General features: G+C 42.4%; 2 protein-coding genes across 4 annotated transcripts; both read right to left on the bottom strand.

Moving 5' to 3' along the window:
• Nucleotide 1: 1 nt before the first annotated feature.
• On the bottom strand, nucleotides 2-3,862 carry LOC106914492 (MAP/microtubule affinity-regulating kinase 3-like; the record flags this gene model as incomplete). Its single annotated transcript, XM_014981307.2, has 7 exons — nucleotides 3,350-3,862; nucleotides 1,004-1,192; nucleotides 863-916; nucleotides 722-770; nucleotides 550-615; nucleotides 396-466; nucleotides 2-52 (listed from the first exon to the last, which is right to left on the bottom strand). Coding segments are annotated over exons 1-7 (531 nt in total), but the record flags the coding sequence as incomplete, so codon positions are not given.
• Nucleotides 3,863-5,505: 1,643 nt separating this feature from the next.
• On the bottom strand, nucleotides 5,506-23,164 carry LOC106914491 (tumor necrosis factor alpha-induced protein 2-like). Of its 3 annotated transcripts, none has more exons than XM_088001954.1 (13): nucleotides 23,076-23,164; nucleotides 21,652-21,756; nucleotides 20,634-21,085; nucleotides 20,350-20,561; nucleotides 18,744-18,855; nucleotides 17,201-17,323; nucleotides 17,037-17,131; nucleotides 14,105-14,197; nucleotides 13,881-14,007; nucleotides 13,331-13,456; nucleotides 13,115-13,264; nucleotides 12,879-13,003; nucleotides 5,506-6,068 (listed from the first exon to the last, which is right to left on the bottom strand). In XM_088001954.1, exons 1-13 carry the CDS (start codon nucleotides 23,131-23,133, stop codon nucleotides 5,885-5,887), a joined length of 1,962 nt encoding a protein of 653 aa, XP_087858080.1. In that variant the 5' UTR covers nucleotides 23,134-23,164; the 3' UTR covers nucleotides 5,506-5,884. The 3 variants fall into 3 exon arrangements, with proteins under 3 accessions (XP_087858080.1, XP_087858079.1, XP_087858078.1); XM_088001953.1 differs by lacking the exon at nucleotides 23,076-23,164 and adding an exon at nucleotides 22,780-22,929; XM_088001952.1 differs by lacking the exon at nucleotides 23,076-23,164 and adding an exon at nucleotides 22,780-22,937 and having other exon boundaries at nucleotides 13,115-13,456.
• Nucleotides 23,165-24,207: the final 1,043 nt, after the last annotated feature.

The raw sequence follows: 24,207 nt of genomic DNA, 5'->3' as shown, positions 1-24,207 counted from the left end.
GGTCTCGGTGAACGATGTGCTTCTGATGGCAGTACTGGACCGCAGAGACGATCTGAGAGAAAACGTTCAGGTTTAATAATCATTTAATAATTTAGAGTTTAAGGATTTTACACTAAGTTTAATGTTTCATTATCATATAATTAATACAGGTTTTCCCACAGTGACATTCAAGCACTTTCAAGCTACGTTTTCAGAAAACAAAATTCATTATGGAATATTATTTATTGCTGTTATTAGGTTCTGCTGCGGGTCGCTGCTCCTCGCTTTAACCTGCAGCCTGTGCTGCTGCCTGGCTCAGAGGCTCTGCGCAGGCTGACCTGCTAAAACCACCTGCTCTACTTCTGTGTTATGGGGTGTCTGCGTTACCGTGGCGACGGGTGGTTTGGGAGCGTTACCTGTCTAAATTTAGCTCTGGCCTCCTTCTCCTTCATCCTCCCATGAGCTACGAGGTAGTCGAACACTTCACCTGCGCACACACACACACACACACAGGTCAGAGGTGGATCCAGGTGTTTGGCTGTAGTCCAGGTGTGTCTGCAGGTGACAGACCTCCGCTGGCGTACTCCATCACCAGGTAAAGCGTCTTCTCCGTCTCTATCACCTCAAACAGCTTCACTGCAGACAGGTAGGACAGGTGGGGCTTTAAAACGGTACCAGAGGCCCAGCTGAGGCCCGGCAGAACCAGAACCTGTTGGACCCGGCGGATCCAGGTGGGACTCACCGATGTTGGGGTGGTTCAGGATCTTCATGATGCGAACCTCTCTGAGCAGCTGAGAAAGAAACACAGCAGGCCATTAAACACACTCAGACCCGGTTCTGGTTCTGATCAAATGCCTGGTTCTGGTTCTGTTGCTAGTCTCACCTTCTGCAGGCTGGTTGGGTTCAGCTGGGTTTTGTCGATTATCTTGATGGCCACCTGAAAGGTAAAGGTACGGGTCAGAACTGGTGTTGGTTCTGGAGCGTGTCCCAGAACCGCGTCCAGCCTGGTCCGGTCCAGTCTCACCTCCCGGCCCGTCGGGATGTGCCGGGCCAGCTTCACTTTGGCGAAGTTCCCCTTCCCGATGGTCTTCAGCAGCCGGTAGTTTCCCACGTGCGGCGCGTCGTCCGCGGTGACGGCGGCGGCGTTCTTACAGCGGGCGGAGCGTACGGGGCGGGGCAGCGCCTCACCGCGTCCGTCTTCCCCAGGTGCATGCTGGGAAACGAGGAAGCAAAACAACATGGGTCAAGCTGAACCCAAACCGTTTGACCTTCCTGTCAGACTGGAACTTCATCCAGGTTGATGTGAATCTACAGAACAGCTGGAACAGAGAAGGACCAGGAGAACAGGCACAAGAGGAGGGAAAAGTCAGAGTGCAAGAGCGACGCTTCCAGATCGCATGACGTCACCCTGGAGGGACGGGTTTAATCTGACGAAGGGTTTGAAGTTTCGTTAAATTATGGTTTACTGAGTAAAACATGTTAACTCCAGCTAACCATTAATCGGTTACTAAATCAGTTTATGATTATTTCAATAATCAATCATGACTAATGTGATTAATCTCCCTGTTCTGATCCGTCCTGCATGCTGATGCTTAGAGGAGGAACAATAATAAAGAGAGAAGCGAATAAATCTGTTTCTGTTTAAAGGTTTGTTTCATATTTATGGCAAATGAAAGAGTTTAAGATGTAAATTATATAAATGTGAGGCAGATTTGATGAAAACATTCGGCTCAGTTCAGGACCAACTGGAGCGTCTAAAGAGACAAACCCGGTGTTAAACTCTCACCTTGAAGCTTCGTTTGTTTCATGGAGGTAAAAATAAATCAGTTTGGCAAATAAACAATAATGGATTCAGAGACGGCAGCGACGGATTATTTTAGGTAGACAAGCATGGTAACATCAGAGGGCTTAAAAACGGATTAAAAACAGATTTATGTCCTAATCATAACATAAATATTAAAACATGTTATTTCATCAGACAGAGGAATAACTTCTTAGTTTAATGTTTTGTTTTAGGTTAAGGCACCTGAAATGAATAAATAAATATCCTTTTTTTTACTGCAGAGTTTATGCTTATTGGAAATTATTATAGTCCAATAATCCTGAATAAAAATGTAGTTTAAAATAAAAATCCATAACATAATCTATTTGCCTTTGTGTAAAACAGAGAAGCAACATTTCCTTCTACTGTTGCAAAAATAACATAAAAGTGATTATTACAGTAAAAGCTGCGCAACACGTTGAATCATTAATTAGTCATAATATCAGAGAAATTGACTAATCATATTTAAAATCATCACTGAAATATTTCTAGATGTCTCAATATGGAGAAGCTCTGATTGTATTCCAGTAAATATAATTGTTCAGATTATTAGACTGGTTGAGAGTAGAACTGGTACTGATCAGTATTTAGCCTGCAGTCTGCTGCCGAACAGAAAAACGACGCTGTTCCTTTAAGACTCCAGTGTTTGTCACAACAATAAGGTCAAACGACCAGAGGTTCCCACGTCAGTTTTTATTTTTTTGTGCAACTCCAAAAGATTCCAGGAAAAGTTCCTTTGTTTAATTTGATACAGATTGTTTCTTTGTGTCCATGCTCACCATTATTACAGAGAGTTTTAACAAGCATTCAGGCTTATCCAGAAGAACTGGAACTCTTAACCTTCTTATCCAACATTAGTGTCTGACCTCACATATGCTCTGCTTGTGGAAACCATCAGAAGAGCTGATGCCATCGGTTTTACTCCAGTTGACGACTCAATACTTTCTGCTAGCAGAAGATTTTAAGTTATTCAAAAGCAGCCATTTATTTTCCTTGGTGCTGATTGGCTGAACCCACAGAGCAGAAAATGTTAGCTACCAAAAATGTTTTCCACTATGTGAATTAATGCGTATTAAAGAATATTTGGTGCTTTAACTGTTAAAATAGGCAGCTATACGAGTCTCAGACAAGTCAAATATATATTATTGTGTCATTTCAGCCAGCTGACTGGCAGTGCACAGCAACAGTTGCTATGGAAACTCAAAGAGTTAAAAACACTTTGAACTACTAGAAGAGTGCAAGGAAAGTTTTGGCACCACTGGTAAACCTAGAACAGCCTGGAATAAAGCACAGATTTCTACCAGAACACTCTGGATCAGATTTTTGGTCCCTGGCAGATTTTGGAGTGACAGATCTGGGAGTTCTGATCAAATGGATCCGGACCGAACCTCCAGGTTCCGGTTAGGACCCTCAGGACTCCCACTGGGGCTGGAAATGTTCCAGAAAACACCGGAAACGCTCCTGATAGCCGTTTCCTCCCTGATGCTCGGAGATCAGATGATTCAGCTGAAGAGGAAAAAGTTTGGAGGTGTTTCGGTTCTGACCCACCTGTTCGGTGTCCCGCTCGTTGACGGTGGGCAGGGGGGTCCTGGTGGACATGATACCCAGGTCAGTGTAACGGAGGTCCGGTCATGAAGCCGCCGCCGCTCCGGACACCTGTCTCAAACTTAGCGGGTCGGAAAGTGACGTGCTGCTCCGGCTTCGGTTCGGTTCTATCTCAACGAACTCCCTCGCGGCATCACCTGTCCCTGCCCTGGGTTACCTGTCCCGGCTCGGCTCGGATCCTTTTCCGGAAGTTTATAACTGTCATGGATCCAAACCGAACCGGAGCAACAGTTCCTCTTTAACGCCGAAGTTAGCCGGGGAGTTAGCAGCCCGACACTTCCCGGTGCTGGGACTTTATTTCGGGGAGAGAGGAGGTCCGGCTCGAGCCGCCGGCCTCTAGCTTCGGTCCGCTTGGTGAGACAGTCCTGGTTCGGTCGGTTCGGCTGGAATTTGGTTCTGTCGGATTCTCCTCATACTCTCAGCTAGGAGTCAGCTAGCCTGAGCCAAGATGGTGGACTAACCCAACCCTACGCGCTGACGGCAAGTGACGTCAGACGCTACGTGTAATATGATTGGTTGATGAGGTCTAGCAGCAGCGTTTGTTGTTACTAGGGTGACTACAAAAAACGACGGGATGACGTTGAACCCCACCGCCAGGGGCGCAACCCGGGAGGAGTAAAAGGGGACATGGAAATTTATATTTATAAAGTGCAACGGAGTATCAGAGCCAAAATAAGAAGATATTTTGAGAATGCAGTCAAAATAATACAAGAATAAAGTCCCAATATTCACAGAACAAATATGTGAAATTACAAGAAATTAAGTTGTTTTAATGAGAGCAAAGCCTAAATAGAAAATTATCAAAAAAGTTAAAAAGCCAGCCTGGGCATTAGAAACTAAAACACTCTGGGAAGATCAAATGGTTTAAACTATTCTTTTAAGCACACACACTATTTACTGAAGTAATTATGAATAAAGGAATATATAACCCTATGTCAGATGTGTCCTTAAATAAACAGGAACAAGTGCCATCTAAAGGACAATGGACTGAAGATGATTTAACAAAGTAGTTAAAAAGAAAACTGCACTTTTCTTAGTCAAATGAATCAAGAAAACAGAAAAAAAATCTAAGAAAAATCAACAAAGAAGTTTATATTTAAATTCCCTAAAGTCTCGTTTTCCCTCTTTAAAGAGGATTCTTCTTCGAGATGAAACCAGATTCCTGAACAGTTCTGTCTCCAACCAGCAGAGGGCGACAGTCATCCACTCAGTTTCTGCTTTACTTGCAGTCTTTCTGGTTTTAATCTGAACTAGACACAAAACGAACAAAGGCAAACACAAACATTTGAAGAAAAAGTTCATTTTGTCCGTTAGAAACATGCATTATTTAGCCAGTTATACATATAAACATATATTTTCACTACTTGAATTTGATCAACTTGTTGGTTTTTCACATCAATCTTGTTGGATTTTCTACAGTTTTCAGTATCTTTGAACGTATTAAACATTATATATTTATGACCAAAGCTGAATTACTCCTCCCAAGGAAAATGTGATTTGTACTAATCTGTGCATGAGTTAGGCTTGTTTTTACGTTTCACAATAAAATTATGGTCATTTTATTAACAGTGAGATTTTAAAGTACACCTACCTCACTCAAGAAGGATTTTATTTCACTATTCACCACTGACCAGATCTCTGACGAAGAGGTATTGATCCTGTCTAAACAAAGGGTTAAACTAAATAAATCATTAATCATTAACTTAGGCAGGTTAGGTACAGCATGTTAACATGTGTTTCACATGGGAAGGTAAAAACTACAAACTAATACATACAATGTTTCTATAGTGTTTACATGATCTTCTAAGTTTGGAGTTACTTTGTCACCCGTTTTGCAGGAGGTACTTAATGTCTCACTGAAAAATGTAGAAAATATCACACGTTTTTAATTTTAAGAAAAAAAAATCTAAATATATTCTTAAAAAGACCAAATATGACAATGAGTTTGATTAAAATAAAAAACCTTAATTTCTTAGCGTGATGTTTTTTCTCCTGAATAAATCTCTAAATCTAAAACTTCAATGATGTTTCTGTAATCTAATTTATTTAAAGTATTTCTGCACATTTTAAGAGAAATGAGTCAAAACATCCAGCAGAGGTTCTACTGAATAAATACATTTATTGAAATGACAACAGTAACAGAAACACGTCTGTTTCTATAAGCATTCTGCGCAACTTTACAACATTCATTACTTTAGGGTTTAGTTAAGCCGCAGGAAGCTGGATTGATTTAAAGTGAGTCTGGTTGCAGAGTTAGCTTAAATACGACACATTTTCTAACACTTAATTAGTCATAAAAGGAGAACTGAGTCCTGATGAGCAGCAGATGGCTTTCCAACACAGAGTTTTCCTTTTTAAATTTCTAAACAACTGGCTAACATGTTAGCATCACTAAGCTAATGTTTACATTAAACGCCATGCAGATAATCTGAAACAAGCTATGCTAACATGCTAACATTAGCATTGAGCCGCACTGTTTTAACTCTTGATCTGGTTGATCTTGTTATTGATCCATTTGACTTTAACCCTGGAGAAGAACGGAGGGCTCTGATTGGCTGAGGCGTCCAGGGGGCGGTTCTCCTCCACGCTGGCCCGGATGGACCGGACGTCCGCCGCCGAAAGGCCGAACTTCAGGGACAGCAACGCCGAGACGTGAGCGCCGCTGCCGACAATCACACAAATAATTTATCAGAAAAAAAGATTTAAAGAAAAAAGAAAAAAAATCACTTTTTAAAAATATTTTTCTTATTTTCTATGTGCTTCTTCACTCTGTTCTGTTTAGTTAAACTTAGTATTTTCTTCTCCCTGGAAGTTTGATTTATTCACCCTGACTTCAGACACTCTCAGGTTCTTCTGCCTCGAGGATCTCAGTGTTTTGGTTCATTTTTTCTGACTAAATGCCCAAAAATCTGCAGTCGTGGCCAGAAGTGGGAGGAGGATCCACAAGATGTGTTTTCTGAGCCACATCTGACAACCAGGTGAGCACGAAGCCTGAAGCAGCCTGGAGAAAAGGCCTTCACAACACCAAACGTGAAGTTTGTTCATATTTTGGGCTTTTAATAATTTATTTGAGTCGTTTTTATTCCAGGTTGGAACGATTCTGCAACACAAAACTGAAACAAATACAAAAACTAAGATTTGAACCATAATTTAGATTTTTTTCTGATCTACAAAAGTCAAAGACAACGGCTCCAATAAATACATACATTTACATAACAGGTCTGAAGAATCTGGAACATTTTAATTTAACAAGGTCAGAGGTGATTAAACTGCCTCAGTCTCAGGAATCTTAAGGTTTATAAGGAGAATTTTAGATTTGCACAAATTTTTGTCAACATTTCTAAACAAAAGTAGATTTTAAGATCTTCGGTCCAACCATTGGTGCCAAAATCAAAGTTATTTGTTTGTGTAAAACCTTAACTACATTCAAACTTTATGGGCGATAAACTCTGTAACAAAAAAAAAGAAAAAGAAAAAGAAACTGAGAAAGTAGTTTTGAATTTTTTTTTCTGTTTCAATTTTTTTTTTCATTTTTAATTAAAAAGTTTTCAGCCAAATTTAGCTCCGTACATAAAGTTTGTAAAAAAAGAAAAAAGTGAAACAAGAAAAAAAATGTTAAATTGAATTAATCTGAAAAAAATGAAAAACAACTAAAAAAAACTGGAACTTGAAAAGTAGTTTTTTTTTTTTCCAGTTTCAACTTTTATAGCCCTAATATAGCTCCATACCATACAATTTGTTCGTAAAAATTTAAACTGAAAAACAACCTTGAAACTCAAGTAAAAAATCAGAACCTTAAAAAAAACTTTGAGCCTAAAAAGTAGTTTTTAACTTTTTTCAGTTAAAATTTTTTTTACCAACTTTATTGGCCCTAATTTAGCTCCATACAGTTGGACGAGCCAAACCAAAATAAATTCTGCTGTTTGGACCAGAAGTGTTTTCTGGAGTCAGAGTGAGAAAGCTTGTAATGCTTGGTGGTGGCACCATGATGCTGTGGGGTAGAAAGAGGTTCAGCTCAGACCCACAGCCAGATGGTCGAAGTTTGGTAATGAGCCAAGACTTCAGCTTCCCCAACGACCTTTGACCTCTGGGCTGATTTAAAGCCAGAAAGCCGGACCAGTTAAAACTAACGATCAAATATCAGGTGGCATGAAGAGATTCGACCAATCAGGAGGGAACAGAGACGCTCTCTAGCCGCTCTAGGTCTGGACGTCTCTAGCCGCTCTAGGTCTGGACGTCTCTAGCCGTTCTAGGTCTGGACGTCTCTAGCCGTTCTAGGTCTGGACGTCTCTAGCTGCTCTAGGTCTGGATGTCTCTAGCCGTTCTAGGTCTGGACGTCTCTAGCTGCTCTAGGTCTGGACGTCTCTAGCTGCTCTAGGTCTGGACGTCTCTAGCCGCTCTAGGTCTGGATGTCTCTAGCCGCTCTAGGTCTGGATGTCTCTAGCTGCTCTAGGTCTGGACGTCTCTAGCCGTTCTAGGTCTGGATGTCTCTAGCCGTTCTAGGTCTGGACGTCTCTAGCTGCTCTAGGTCTGGACGTCTCTAGCCGCTCTAGGTCTGGATGTCTCTAGCCGCTCTAGGTCTGGACGTCTCTAGCCGCTCTAGGTCTGGACGTCTCTAGCTGCTCTAGGTCTGGATGTCTCTAGCCGCTCTAGGTCTGGACGTCTCTAGCCGCTCTAGGTCTGGACGTCTCTAGCTGTTCTAGGTCTGGACGTCTCTAGCTGCTCTAGGTCTGGACGTCTCTAGCCGCTCTAGGTCTGGATGTCTCTAGCCGCTCTAGGTCTGGACGTCTCTAGCCGTTCTAGGTCTGGATGTCTCTAGCTGCTCTAGGTCTGGACGTCTCTAGCCGCTCTAGGTCTGGATGTCTCTAGCCGTTCTAGGTCTGGACGTCTCTAGCTGCTCTAGGTCTGGACGTCTCTAGCCGCTCTAGGTCTGGATGTCTCTAGCCGCTCTAGGTCTGGACGTCTCTAGCTGCTCTAGGTCTGGATGTCTCTAGCCGCTCTAGGTCTGGACGTCTCTAGCTGCTCTAGGTCTGGATGTCTCTAGCCGCTCTAGGTCTGGACGTCTCTAGCCGCTCTAGGTCTGGACGTCTCTAGCTGTTCTAGGTCTGGACGTCTCTAGCCGCTCTAGGTCTGGACGTCTCTAGCCGCTCTAGGTCTGGACGTCTCTAACCGCTCTAGGTCTGGATGTCTCTAGCTGCTCTAGGTCTGCAGCGTTTCCCAGCAGAGACTCGGTGACTCAAGCCTCGGGCTCGGCCCGGTTTCGTCAGAACCGCTGCTTGTGGTTCGGTGTCATCTGGAAACTCTGAGCGTTTTGACCCACAGAGGAAAGAAACGGATCCCTGTTCTGTCAAAGCGATGGATCTGAAGCCTGAGACGCAGAGCAGCGACACCTGAGCAGGTAAACCAGACGGCTGGAAGCTTCCAGAACCTGATCCACACCCGGCGCCGCTCAGTACTTTTCCTTGAAGCGGACCCGCCCTTCCCACCGGAACCAGGAGGACTCGGGTTGCAGCACAACAAGCTGGCACACTCAGGTACACCTGGTGTCAGGTGTGGCACCAGGACAGATGATTTATTGCGGGTTATTTAAAGCAGGCGCCAAACTGCAGCCCTCTGCTGTGCTGCAGGTTTTAGATGAGCCTCCGGTACAAAACCCTGGAATGAAACGGCTTCATCTCCTCCTGGTGCAGATCGGCTCTCCAGAGCCTTCATGACCTGATTATTCTGTTCAGGTGCTGCAGCAGAGGAACATCTAGATGTCGCAGGACACCAGGACTGGAGTTTACACCTGGGATTTAAAGCTTCAACCGGAAAACTGAACCGTTGAACATGGTAACGACATGCAGAGGAGGGAGAGCGTCTAAAGCTGCGTTTCCACAGCAAATACTCAGAGCTTTGTTGTGTGGAAAAAAACACAATTTGCTTTTTCCATTAAATGAGAAATGAAACTAAAGTCACTTGTGAATAAGTTTGTTCCCGTGACAAATGAAAAACACGCAGCGCCAACATCCTCCTATCACTTCCTGTCTTCTTCTGACATTTACAGTTACTCCAGTAAATGTAACCAGTAACTCCAGTAAATGTAACCAGTTACTCCAGTAAATGTAACCAGTAACTCCAGTAAATGTAACCAGTAACTCCAGTAAATGTAACCAGTTACTCCAGTAAATGTAACTAGTAACTCCAGTAAATGTAACCAGTTACTCCAGTAAATGTAACTAGTTACTCCAGTAAATGTAACCAGTTACTCCAGTAAATGTAACCAGTAACTCCAGTAAATGTAACCAGTAACTCCAGTAAATGTAACCAGTTACTCCAGTAAATGTAACTAGTTACTCCAGTAAATGTAACCAGTAACTCCAGTAAATGTAACCAGTAACTCCAGTAAATGTAACCAGTTACTCCAGTAAATGTAACCAGTTACTCCAGTAAATGTAACCAGTTACTCCAGTAAATGTAACCAGTAACTCCAGTAAATGTAACCAGTAACTCCAGTAAATGTAACCAGTTACTCCAGTAAATGTAACTAGTTACTCCAGTAAATGTAACCAGTAACTCCAGTAAATGTAACCAGTAACTCCAGTAAATGTAACCAGTTACTCCAGTAAATGTAACCAGTAACTCCAGTAAATGTAACCAGTAACTCCAGTAAATGTAACTAGTTACTCCAGTAAATGTAACCAGTTACTCCAGTAAATGTAACCAGTAACTCCAGTAAATGTAACCAGTAACTCCAGTAAATGTAACCAGTTACTCCAGTAAATGTAACTAGTTACTCCAGTAAATGTAACCAGTAACTCCAGTAAATGTAACCAGTAACTCCAGTAAATGTAACCAGTAACTCCAGTAAATGTAACCAGTTACTCCAGTAAATGTAACTAGTTACTCCAGTAAATGTAACCAGTAACTCCAGTAAATGTAACCAGTAACTCCAGTAAATGTAACCAGTTACTCCAGTAAATGTAACCAGTTACTCCAGTAAATGTAACCAGTAACTCCAGTAAATGTAACCAGTAACTCCAGTAAATGTAACCAGTTACTCCAGTAAATGTAACCAGTAACTCCAGTAAATGTAACTAGTTACTCCAGTAAATGTAACCAGTTACTCCAGTAAATGTAACCAGTAACTCCAGTAAATGTAACTAGTTACTCCAGTAAATGTAACCAGTAACTCCAGTAAATGTAACTAGTTACTCCAGTAAATGTAACCAGTAACTCCAGTAAATGTAACCAGTTACTCCAGTAAATGTAACTAGTTACTCCTGTAAATGTAACCAGTTACTCCTGTAAATGTAACCAGTTACTCCTGTAAATGTAACCAGTTACTCCAGTAAATGTAACCAGTTACTCCAGTAAATGTAACCAGTTACTCCAGTAAATGTAACCAGTTACTCCAGTAAATGTAACTAGTTACTCCTGTAAATGTAACCAGTTACTCCTGTAAATGTAACCAGTTACTCCTGTAAATGTAACCAGTTACTCCTGTAAATGTAACCAGTTACTCCAGTAAATGTAACTAGTTACTCCTGTAAATGTAACCAGTTACTCCTGTAAATGTAACCAGTTACTCCTGTAAATGTAACTAGTTACTCCTGTAAATGTAACCAGTTACTCCAGTAAATGTAACCAGTTACTCCAGTAAATGTAACTAGTTACTCCTGTAAATGTAACTAGTTACTCCTGTAAATGTAACCAGTTACTCCTGTAAATGTAACCAGTTACTCCTGTAAATGTAACCAGTTACTCCAGTAAATGTAACTAGTTACTCCTGTAAATGTAACCAGTTACTCCTGTAAATGTAACCAGTTACTCCTGTAAATGTAACCAGTTACTCCTGTAAATGTAACTAGTTACTCCTGTAAATGTAACCAGTTACTCCAGTAAATGTAACCAGTTACTCCAGTAAATGTAACTAGTTACTCCTGTAAATGTAACTAGTTACTCCTGTAAATGTAACCAGTTACTCCTGTAAATGTAACCAGTTACTCCTGTAAATGTAACCAGTTACTCCAGTAAATGTAACCAGTTACTCCAGTAAATGTAACCAGTTACTCCAGTAAATGTAACCAGTTACTCCGGCTGTCTTTCCATCAGAGTTTTGCTAAATAAACTGATTTAAACAGCCAAAAAAGAAACCAGCTCATCTTAGCGCCAAAACTTTTTATCCAAACGACAGTACTGTCAACGTCTGACAAAATTACGATTTGGTTGATCTGACCAGGAAATGGAAACACGTCTACTTCACTTTTTTGGTGATATTTTAAAAGTTTGCTGAAAACTTGGATGAGAAACATGGCTAATGTTCAGCCAGCGCTAACCGCGCATCACCAAGATGGCGCTGGCTAACCTCATGCTAACATGCTAACGCTGCGTCACAGTCTGCTAAACAGACACAGACCAACAAACCTTCACACACTCAATCTACAGAGACGAGCTGACCGTTGACTGAAGGAAGTTTAACCAACTTCCTGTTACCCTCAAAGTGAAAATCAGTTTGCACATTTCAGCAACAAGGCAGTTCAAATGCTTTACTTCACAAAATTATAAAATCACCAAACAGTCAACAAAACCAGAAACATTCCAATGAGTGCCATCATCAAATTAATCAATTAATGTCAAATATGTTGGTGAATGTTTCATTTATTATGGTAAAAAGCAGCTAGAACAGATTGGCTCTTAGTTAAGATTTAAAGGATCTCAGGGTTTCGACTGTTTTTCAGTTTTCTGGAAGTTTGTTCCAGATTTGTGGAATGCTGCTCCTCCATGTTTGGTTCTGAGGGCCAAATGTAAACATTTTAAATGGATTTAGATTTTAGAACTGAATAAATCTGCATCTGATCCCTGTAGGCCTCAGCGTTGCTCAGCGTTGCTTAATTTTCCCAGCAGCGTCTCTGCGGTCAGAGGCCGAGTTCTTTCTTATCCACATGAAACAGTTGATGATTTACCCAGCATGCATTGGGACACAGAAAGCCATTGTTCCTCGTGACAAAACCAAACATCTCCGATCCAGCTGCGGCCGCGTCACGGCGCCCCGGATCCTCTGAGCTTCCTTTCTGCTCAGAGAACAAACGTCCTGCTCCGAGACGGATGGACGGCGACTCAGCAGAAATGACTCGGCAAAACGTCAAGCTGAAACCTGAGCTGGACAGAGGATCCAAAACTACTCGAGTAAGAGTAAAAATACTTCATGATCAAATTACTCAAGTACAGGAGTAGGAATACTCCTAAAAATATATATTAAAAAACACAGTTACTCCAGTAAATGTAACCAGTTACTCCAGTAAATGTAACTAGTTACTCCAGTAAATGTAACTAGTTACTCCAGTAAATGTAACCAGTTACTCCAGTAAATGTAACCAGTTACTCCAGTAAATGTAACCAGTTACTCCAGTAAATGTAACCAGTTACTCCAGTAAATGTAACCAGTTACTCCAGTAAATGTAACCAGTTACTCCAGCTCTGTGGGCGGTACCTGAAGTCCGGGAACCTTCGGGCCAGATCGACGACCTCCAGCTGAATGCTGGCTGGATCCTGCAGACGGAGAATCTCAGCGACGCTGCAGAGCGTTTCAGAGAGATACGGAGCCGAACCGCAACCCTGAGACACAGCGATGAGTACTGAGTACTACTGACGAGTACTACTGACGAGTACTACTGACGAGTACTACTGACGAGTACTACTGACAAAATACCATGCTACGTGTCTCACCTGCTCTCTGAAGAAGCCGTCCATCTTCTTGGCGTCTTCCACCATCCGTTCGGACCCGGCCACCTGCTGCTGTCGGCTCTTCACCCTGGTCTTCATCGTCTTCTTCATGTACTGAGCGACCAGGTCTTGGTGGAGGTCGCAGACCAGCGGCTGAGAGACGGGGGGGTCAGCTGGACAGGTAGCCAGGCAGACAGGTGTAGGGCGGTGGTGTCTCACCTGTTTGCAGGCTGGTTTCAGGTCCGACAGGTCGGCCAGTTGTTGGCTCAGAAAGCTCAGCAGCTGGTCGACGACAGGAAGTGAGCCGTCCACCCAGGGGGGCGTCCACAGTTGACTTAAGAAGACCTAAACATCAAAACAAAAGAGACGTTTGTCCTGCTAACAGAACAAGATGCTCCACTGAAGGGGAAAATGTTCCACATCATCGGTTATTTCTCATATTTCTGTCACTTTATTCACCTGCAGAACTTCTGCTAGTTGCCATTAGCGATGGCGTTTGCAGTTCTGCGAATGCGTTAATAGAGGAACAAATTATGAATTTAGCACATTATTGTTTTTGCTCATTTTGAAAATGTGTAGCACTTAGCTTCCATTATCTACCATATTAGCTTAGCATCTTTGCATTAGCTTCCTCTACATACCATGTTGTTGTTGCTCTTTAGCATTAGCTTCTGCTAAATGCTGTGTTGGTGTAGCATGTTAGTGGATTTAATGTGCATAATTAGCACCACAGAGTTTTTAGGTGTCTCTGAGCAGAGACAGTGCTGACCTTAATCTTGCCGTGAAGAGGGAAGGTCAAACACTGGTAGCAACAATCCCTGAGAGCAGAGAGCGTATCCAGACATCGGCGCTTCTGCTCTTCAGCTAAACCTTCAGCTTGACCAGATATGTAATCTCTGAGGACAGGAGAGACACTGCTTAGTTATGACAGTTCCCAGAATGCTTTGGGGCAGATTTTCTGCAGCTCTAGTCATGATGCAGGTGTGAGCTCACCTGAGCTGCTGCTCACAGACCAGCGTAGCTTTTAGCACTGGATGCAGGTTGCTGGGATTCACCTTCACCAGGTCCTCCACGCTCTTCCTGTAGCTGCAACACAAACATAAAAGGATGAAATAACCAGAAAAACTGAAGCACAAATGGAAACAATTCCTCCAAATATAGATTTCTTAAATTAGATTTTCCTTCAGAAGTGGTGCGTGGCATAGAGGTAAATGGTTCAATTCCTGACTTGTGCTGAATGTCACTTCCTGTTTGAATGCTGTCAATAAAGACCTCTAATGCCACAAAATCTTAAAAATAAATACATTTTTAGGTACCTTCAATTCATATTTTAACAATATTTGATCAATATTCAAAGTATTTATGTTAAGATTTTGCATAATCTTTGTTCCTAAAGGAAAATATGTTTTCTTAGTCGACATGAAAATCAATACAACAGATGCAAAATAAAAGCTGAGTCGTGAAATTTTCCCATTTTTTAACCATTTCTTTAATTCGTTTCTGCTAACTAGCATGTTAGTTTAACGCCTTAGCATTAACTTATACCATTTAGCATGTTGATAAAGTACTTTAGCATTAGCTTCTGCTAACTAGCATGTTAGTTTAACGCCTTAGCATTAACTTATACCATTTAGCATGTTGATAAAGTACTTTAGCATTAGCTTCTGCTAACTAGCATGTTAGTTTAACGCCTTAGCATTAGGTTATCAGTTAGCATGTTGATAAAGTAGCATTAGCTTCTGCTAACTAGCATGTTAGTTTAACGCCTTAGCGTTAACTTATACCATTTAGCATGTTGGTAAAGTACTTTAGCATTAGCTTCTGCTAACTAGCATGTTAGTTTAACGCCTTAGCATTAGATTATCAGTTAGCATGTAGATAAAGTACTTTAGCATTAGCTTCTGCTAACTAGCATGTTAGTTTAACGCCTTAGCATTAGGTTATCAGTTAGCATGTTGATAAAGTACTTTAGCAATAGCTTCTGCTAACTAGCATGTTAGTTTAACGCCTTAGCATTAACTTATACCATTTAGCATGTTGATAAAGTACTTTAGCATTAGCTTCTGCTAACTAGCATGTTAGTTTAACGCCTTAGCATTAGATTATCAGTTAGCATGTAGATAAAGTACTTTAGCATTAGCTTCTGCTAACTAGCATGTTAGTTTAACGCCTTAGCATTAGGTTATCAGTTAGCATGTAGATAAAGTACTTTAGCAATAGCTTCTGCTAACTAGCATGTTAGTTTAACGCCTTAGCATTAACTTATACCATTTAGCATGTTGATAAAGTACTTTAGCATTAGCTTCTGCTAACTAGCATGTTAGTTTAACGCCGTAGCATTAACTTATACCATTTAGCATGTTGGTAAAGTACTTTAGCATTAGCTTCTGCTAACTAGCATGTTAGTATAACGCCTTAGCATTAGGTTACTAGTTAGCATGCTGATAAAGTAGCATTAGCTTCTGCTAACTAGCATGTTAGTTTAATGCCTTAGCATTAGGTTATCAGTTAGCATGTTGATAAAGTAGCATTAGCTTCTGCTAACTAGCATGTTAGTTTAACGCCTTAGCATTAACTTATACCATTTAGCATGTTGATAAAGTACTTTAGCATTAGCTTCTGCTAACTAGCATGTTAGTTTAACGCCTTAGCATTAACTTATACCATTTAGCATGTTGATAAAGTACTTTAGCATTAGCTTCTGCTAACTAGCATGTTAGTTTAACGCCTTAGCATTAGGTTATCAGTTAGCATGTAGATAAAGTACTTTAGCATTAGCTTCTGCTAACTAGCATGTTAGTTTAACGCCTTAGCATTAGGTTATCAGTTAGCATGTTGATAAAGTACTTTAGCAATAGCTTCTGCTAACTAGCATGTTAGTTTAACGCCTTAGCATTAACTTATACCATTTAGCATGTTGATAAAGTACTTTAGCATTAGCTTCTGCTAACTAGCATGTTAGTTTAACGCCTTAGCATTAGATTATCAGTTAGCATGTAGATAAAGTACTTTAGCATTAGCTTCTGCTAACTAGCATGTTAGTTTAACGCCTTAGCATTAGGTTATCAGTTAGCATGTAGATAAAGTACTTTAGCAATAGCTTCTGCTAACTAGCATGTTAGTTTAACGCCTTAGCATTAACTTATACCATTTAGCATGTTGATAAAGTACTTTAGCATTAGCTTCTGCTAACTAGCATGTTAGTTTAACGCCTTAGCATTAACTTATACCATTTAGCATGTTGGTAAAGTACTTTAGCATTAGCTTCTGCTAACTAGCATGTTAGTATAACGCCTTAGCATTAGGTTACTAGTTAGCATGTTGATAAAGTAGCATTAGCTTCTGCTAACTAGCATGTTAGTTTAATGCCTTAGCATTAGGTTATCAGTTAGCATGTTGATAAAGTAGCATTAGCTTCTGCTAACTAGCATGTTAGTTTAACGCCTTAGCATTAGGTTATCAGTTAGCATGTTGATAAAGTAGCATTAGCTTCTGCTAACTAGCATGTTAGTTTAACGCCTTAGCATTAGGTTATCAGTTAGCATGTTGATAAAGTAGCATTAGCTTCTGCTAACTAGCATGTTAGTTTAACGCCTTAGCATTAGGTTATCAGTTAGCATGTTGATAAAGTACTTTAGCATTAGCTTCTGCTAAATAGCATGTTAGTTTAACGCCTTAGCGTTAACTTATACCATTTAGCATGTTGGTAAAGTACTTTAGCATTAGCTTCTGCTAACTAGCATGTTAGTTTAACGCCTTAGCATTAGGTTATCAGTTAGCATGTTGATAAAGTACTTTAGCATTAGCTTCTGCTAAATCAAAGTCTGCATGAATGAATAAAGGAAAGACAATGAACCTTTTACTTTTTAGTGAAACAGTACAGCTGTGACCTGATTGGTTATTGTGTTCAGTGGGCGTGGCTTACCTGCTGAGAAAGTTCTCCAGGTGAATCGTCAGCCTCTGCGCCTTGTTCTGGTCTTTGATGGCACAGCTGAACTCAGTCAGGGAACTGTTCACCACCTGCAGACAGGAAGCTTCGTCAGAAACGGATGGTTAAAGCCCAGCAGCGCTACCTGTCCCTGCGCTCACCTGGATGACATCGATGGCCAGCGGACTGAAGTAGTAGCAGTCGATCAGTTCGGGTGTTTTTTCACTCAGCCAGCTCTCCTCCTCCTTCTTCAGAGCGGTGCTGAGCCACAGCTTCACCTTTTCCTGAAATGACGACGGCTCAGTGAGCTGAAGCCTGCTGGCGGTCCGCCGCCGACACCTTTACCTGTCTGTGGCTCACCTGTCTGTGTGGCTCACCTGTCTGTGTGGCTCACCTGTCTGTGTGGCTCACCTGTCTGTGGCTCACCTGTCTGTGGCTCACCTGTCTGTGTGGCTCACCTGTCTGTGGGGCTCACCTGTCTGTAGCTCACCTGTCTGTGGCTCACCTGTCTGTGTGGCTCACCTGTCTGTGGCTCACCTGTCTGTGGCTCACCTGTCTGTGTGGCTCACCTGTCTGTGTGGCTCACCTGTCTGTGGGGCTCACCTGTCTGTGGCTCACCTGTCTGTGTGGCTCACCTGTCTGTGGCTCACCTGTCTGTGGCTCACCTGTCTGTGTGGCTCACCTGTCTGTGGGGCTCACCTGTCTGTGGCTCACCTGTCTGTGTGGCTCACCTGTCTGTGTGGCTCACCTGTCTGTGGGGCTCACCTGTCTGTAGCTCACCTGTCTGTGGCTCACCTGTCTGTGGGGCTCACCTGTCTGTGGCTCACCTGTCTGTGGCTCACCTGTCTGTGTGGCTCACCTGTCTGTGTGGCTCACCTGTCTGTAGCTCACCTGTCTGTGGCTCACCTGTCTGTGTGGCTCACCTGTCTGTGGGGCTCACCTGTCTGTGGCTCACCTGTCTGTAGCTCACCTGTCTGTGGCTCACCTGTCTGTGTGGCTCACCTGTCTGTGGGGCTCACCTGTCTGTGGCTCACCTGTCTGTGTGGCTCACCTGTCTGTGTGGCTCACCTGTCTGTGTGGCTCACCTGTCTGTGGGGCTCACCTGTCTGTAGCTCACCTGTCTGTGGCTCACCTGTCTGTGGGGCTCACCTGTCTGTGGCTCACCTGTCTGTGGCTCACCTGTCTGTGGCTCACCTGTCTGTGTGGCTCACCTGTCTGTGTGGCTCACCTGTCTGTAGCTCACCTGTCTGTAGCTCACCTGTCTGTAGCTCACCTGTCGGTAGCTCACCTGTCTGTGGCTCACCTGTCTGTGTGGCTCACCTGTCTGTGTGGCTCACCTGTCTGTAGCTCACCTGTCTGTGGGGCTCACCTGTCTGTGGGGCTCACCTGTCTGTGTGGCTCACCTGTCTGTGGCTCACCTGTCTGTGGCTCACCTGTCTGTGGCTCACCTGTCTGTGTGGCTCACCTGTCTGTGTGGCTCACCTGTCTGTAGCTCACCTGTCTGTAGCTCACCTGTCTGTAGCTCACCTGTCTGTGGCTCACCTGTCTGTGTGGCTCACCTGTCTGTGTGGCTCACCTGTCTGTAGCTCACCTGTCTGTAGCTCACCTGTCTGTGGGGCTCACCTGTCTGTGGGGCTCACCTGTCTGTGTGGCTCACCTGTCTGTGTGGCTCACCTGTCTGTAGCTCACCTGTCTGTGGCTCACCTGTCTGTGGCTCAGGTACTGTTCTTCCAGACGGCCCAGGGTGTCCGGCTGCAGCAGAGAACCCAGACAGGCCGTCTTGATCCCGTCCAGCTCTTTGTGTTTCAGGATTTCACTGCAGGATCCAAAATAAACTCATTAAGATAAAACTTCTGCAGAAAAACATTTAAACATTTTGGGTTTGTTGCTTCCCATAGAAAGTTTTTCTTGCTCAGAGCTTCTGGTTTTACTGTTTCCCTGGATGAGGCATCGACAGAGCTAAAGCTACTGATAAGTGGAGCTAATTTTTAGCACAAAGTGTTTTGCTAACTTCTGAACACATAGCGCAGTTAGCTTCTGCTTCCAGATCAGTTATAAATTATAAATTTCATGGCTGCAGTGGTGGGCACACTTCTGCTAATGTGAGTAGAGCTAATTTTTGGTTTAGCTCATTAATTTTCTGCTATCTTTGAAAACATTTAGCACTGGGGAGGCTAACTAACTTAGCTTCTCCTAAATTAGTTTTACCACAACTTCTTGCCATGGATGGGACGTTGTCCTCGTGGACTGCGTCCCTCCAGGACAGAAAACTAATCGGCTCTGTGGTGGTGGGAACCCGTCTGCTAAATACGCTAAGGCGCTAATAGCAATGGCTAATATTTTGTTTAGCTCTTTTGATAACTTTGAAAACGTTTAACACACTTACCTTCCCATAATTTAATTTTTCCAGTTAAATTTTAAAGTGCTAATTTACTTGGCTGTCCTGTAAACTTTAAGTTTGCTATATAACTTCATGTTACTTAGCAATTTACTTTTATTCAGGACTAGAACAGTTTAAAATCTCCTGCATGCTTTCTGTCGTTAGTTAGGCTGAATTAGTTTAATAATTGACATGAACTGTTTGTTTTTCACTTTAAGAGCCTGAAAATATCGCCCTGCACTTTAAAAATCATCAAGCAGGGAAATTTCCTGAGCCAAAGAGAGGAAGTTATAAATAAGTTAATTTAAGACCAAGTACCAAGGTCCTGTGAAGCAGGAAGGCCGTGCCCACGGAGAGCGGAGTGACTCACGGCAAAACAAATCCAATCCTGACAGAAATCAGGATGTTTACGACCGAATGGGATCCACACTGACGGCCAGCAAACAACCTGCTAGCCACCAAACGCTCCAAAATAAACCAGGGAACCGAGATCCAGAAGGTTCCTGAACTTGTTATGATCGCAGTCAGATGATGCAACATGTGAACCGAACAAACTGGTTTATTCTTCATGCAGCTTTATAGAGAAGAGCCTGGGGATGTTTATAACTACATCCAGTTCAACTCATGATACCAAGAAAGGAAATGACTACCAGCACCAAGAACCAGTGAAGGAAACGACACAGGAACCTCTGAAGGCACTGAGCTCAACCTCCCGGATAAATTCTGGTTCCTTCATAACCTTTCAGTTCGGTTATGTTTCACATCCGTGTTAAAACTTTGGGTTTTGACTTTAAGATTTTCTGTTTAGCGAACTATTGTTTTTGATTAGCATTTTCGGGTTAGCACAGCTACTGATGTAGTTACAATACGAAGAGAAACAAATGAAGCCGTTTGAAGGCGACAGCGTGAACGGTTGCCATGGAAACTGACTCAGGATAGTAGTGGTTGACCCAGAACAGCAGGTAGCTGCAGTCGTCCAGGTCCAGCTCGGAGGAGCAGAGCTGGGCCAGGCGGGCGGCGAAGGCCTGGTGGTAGAGTCCGCCGTAGATGTTCAGGATGTCCATCCTGGACGGGTAGCAGTGCCTCACCGCCTCCGCCACCGTCAGCAGGTCCTCCTTCACACGCTTCCCCAGGCGGCACACCTGGACAGGTGAAACACAGCAGAGAGGATCAGTCAGGCTGCTGCTGCTGTCCGTCCATCCATCCATCCTCACCTGTCTCTTGGTGACGGAGGACAGCTGTCCAGTGTCTCCTGTCTCGTTCTCTTCTGCGTCCTTCAGTTGTTTTTCCACCATTTTCTGCAGCAGCAGGTTGTGCATCCTCAGCCACCTCAGCGGTCGCCAGACGGGGGCGCTGTCCGCAGGACGCTCTGTCCAGCGCTGGTCCTGCGTCTCCTGCTGCAGGATGGTGTCCACGGCGCTCCTCAGGACGTCCGGCCGTCCAGCGGGGGTCGCCGTGGCAACGAAGCTGCTGTGGACGGCCATCCAGACCTGGACGCTCAGAGACTCAAAGTCCTTCAGTAGCCGGTCCTCCTCTTCCTCACTGCGGCCGTCCTGGGTGAAGAGCTCTTCCTCCCTGAGGATCAGCTTCCTGCTGAGGTCATCCAGCCGCTCTTCCTCCTGCTGCTCCTCTTCCTCCTCCTCATGCCCGCCGTCCGGCTGGTCGTCTGCAGGAAGCGACACGGAGACACAGAAAGCTGCAGCTCTTCCATCTAAATGATTTAACTAGACCTTCGTCCTAAGAGACGACGGCGTGTTGCACCCAGGGGAGAAATGGACGAGCCCAAACCTCTGAAATTTTATTAAATAATAAAAAAGGACATTTCTGACTTTTCAAAGTCAAACATTTGCTGGGAAAAAAGTCAGATATTTTCTAGAAAAAAAAGTGTTTCTAAACTTAGAAAATTTCCAAAACTGAAAATGTTTCTACTTTTGAAATTCAGAAAATTACAGGTTTTCTCTAAAAAAAAAATTTAAAAAAATCCAGATTTTTCTTTAGAAAATTAGCAACTTCTCACATTCAAAGGTTTCCTTGTTTTTTTCCTCTGTCACATTTTAGACTTTTTAAAGACAGAAAGTTCTTGGATTTTAGAATTTTTTCAGATTGATCTCAAAATTTCTAATTTTTTTTCTAGAAATTTTCAAAGTGAGACTTTTTTCCCAGAGAATCTCTCTTTTAAACCTCTCAGGGTTTTTCCTCCTCTTTTTGCGGCTCTGGTCTGCAGGTTCTGACCTCCATGCTGGTTCTTATGTTTGCGGTGTCTCCAGATCTTTGCGGGGATCTTCATCTTGGGGAGTCTCATCCGGGCTCCTCCGGGGTTCTCATCGGCGCCCCCTGCTGTACATCAGGGAAACACCAGTTACAATCTGGAAACACGTTCCTCTCTCTAACTTAATAAACAGAAAAGTCATTTTTATACATTTTTAATTAATTATTGTTAGAAATTATTATTACGAGCCCATGAAAATAAAATAAATACATTTAAGGAAACATAATAACATAGCATTTGCTGGCTGTGTTATGTGAAATTAATTCAATTTCACAAAATAATTGTCTTTTTTTATCAATTATAATAATTAGATCATTATTATGACCTCCTGAATATAAAAATGAATTCGTCAAAATACTAAAACCTAGCCTTTTCTGGCTAGGTTTTAATTTAATACATATAACATTTCCATATTGCATCTCTATTCATAAATATCGGAATTATTATTCTAGCAGTTGTGTTTCAAAAACCATATTTTAGATTGAAAGAAAAAATCAATAAAAATGTTAAAAAATAATAATTCTGCATTTGTTAGTTTGAGCTTCATTTAATTTATTAATTCACACATGCAATGTTATAATTATTAAGACAGTGGATAGTTTAAATAATATATCAGTTACAAATCAAAGTAAAGTAAAAAGAAATGCGTTAATTTTCCTCTTTCTTCTGTGCTTAAAGGTTCAATATTCAGTTCTCGTTCATAATAAAACAAATAAAAACTATTTACCCAGAATTCCTGTTAAATATTTCAGTTCAAGCCAAGTAAATAAAGACTAGCCAACAATAAAACGGAGAATAACAGATTACAGCATCGTATTCGGAGACCAGATTACAGCCTATAGAACCAGTTCGGAACCAGTTCGGATCCAGTTCTCATCTTAAAACGACAGAAACCTCCAGACAGACATTTCTGTGGTGAAAACCGGGCCCGTTCGGGGTCTGCTCGCTGAAATCTGATTGAAAAGTTTCGATGAAGAGGAGTTAGAACCGCCCCACCTTCATCATCTCCCGCACAGATTCATCCCACAAACACACCATCAGAACCTCCAGAACCCAAAACCCAGTAAAGTTGGAGCGTAGCTCCGCCATACCTCCTCTCATCTCCCCGAGCGGACCAGTTCTCCGCCGGACGGGTCCGGAGAACAAGGGCGGGGTTAACGTCGGTGAGGGCGGGGTACGGAGGAGTTATTCATTGCCATCATTTTCTGTTCCAACTGCGATGCATTAAAACTGGCATTTATTATATAAATGTTTTTTTCATGAACACAAATAAGAGACCCGGAAGTGACAGAAGCAGACAAATGAGAGATTTCCTGTTTCAGTGTGACGCTGATGAAGCGGCTCTGCAGCGATGCGTTAAAAGTAAAAAGCTAAAATCTGCTCTCACCCTGTTTGTTCAGCATGCAGACGCAGAAGAGGCTCCACGCGTCCGGAACCAGAACCATGGTTCCCGTTCGGCTCCACAGGCTCGGTCCAGATCAGACAGTGAGCATCTCTGGTCCCAAACACTTTCAGTTTCCTTTAGATCCGCATCATGACAAAACCTAAGCCCTCTTCATCCTCCTCATCCTCCAGAGGAAGGCTACCATCACTCATCACAAATGCGGCACAACCAGAAGTCAGTTCAGTCCAGATGTTTTCCTCTCAGCTGTTTGAGTGATCAATAATCAGCTGATTATTAACTAATAATCAGCTTATTATTAACTGATAATTAACTGATAATCAGCTGATTATTAACTGATTATTAACTAATAATCAGCTTATTATTAACTGATAATTAACTAATAATCAGCTGATTATTAACTGATAATGATCTGATTATTGACTGATAATCAGCTGATTATTAACTGATAATCAGCTGATTATTGACTGATAATCAGCTGATGAGCGGATCAATGATGTTTTCAGGTTCAGCTCCTTTCAGCCAAGGCCGCCTGACCTTCACTCTGATGCCCTCTGGTGGTCATTCATAGAAATACTGCAGCTTCCAGTATTACAGGTGCATAATAATAATAATAATAATAATAATAATAATAATAATAATAATAATAGCATATTAAACAAAATTAATACTAATAAAAGGCAATTAGCAATAATTATTAATAATTATCACTATTTTAGAGATTAATTGCTAATTAGTCGCAATCAATAAATAATACTATTGTAATTGATAATAATAATAATAATAATAATAATAATAATAATAATAATAATACCCTGCTTGCTCTTCAGGCTCCTCCACATGTTCTCAGGTTCAGATCCGGTTCTGGTTCTGCTGCAGAGATCAGATCAGATCAGATATTGAATCTGTTTCCATGGAGATGGATCTGATCTGGTTGATCCTCTCTAACCATCCTAATAGGATCAGCCTCCATGCTTATGACGTCACAGCCGGATCTGGGCGTTTTCACTTGAATACAGCGTTTTAGAAACAGGAGCAGAAAAACAGAGAAAATACCTGATCAGATGGAAAACCGAGGATCCAGCAGCTGATCTGCTTCCTGCCTGAAACCTCCTCA

Source organism: Poecilia mexicana, unplaced genomic scaffold (genome assembly GCF_051168715.1).
Source record: "Poecilia mexicana isolate PSO_F unplaced genomic scaffold, ASM5116871v1 scaffold_21, whole genome shotgun sequence".
Taxonomy (NCBI): domain Eukaryota; kingdom Metazoa; phylum Chordata; class Actinopteri; order Cyprinodontiformes; family Poeciliidae; genus Poecilia; species Poecilia mexicana.
Note: the sequence above shows the minus strand (reverse complement) of the source record. Positions and strands in the feature narration are given on the sequence as shown.

Coding starts and splice junctions, on each gene's coding strand:
- LOC106914491 (XM_088001952.1), bottom strand. Junction 13,004..13,114: donor ACGGCTTCTTCAGAGAGCAG/GTGAGACACGTA, acceptor GCTGTGTCTCAG/GGTTGCGGTTCGGCTCCGTA. Junction 6,069..12,878: donor CGAAGGTTCCCGGACTTCAG/GTACCGCCCACA, acceptor GATTGTCGGCAG/CGGCGCTCACGTCTCGGCGT.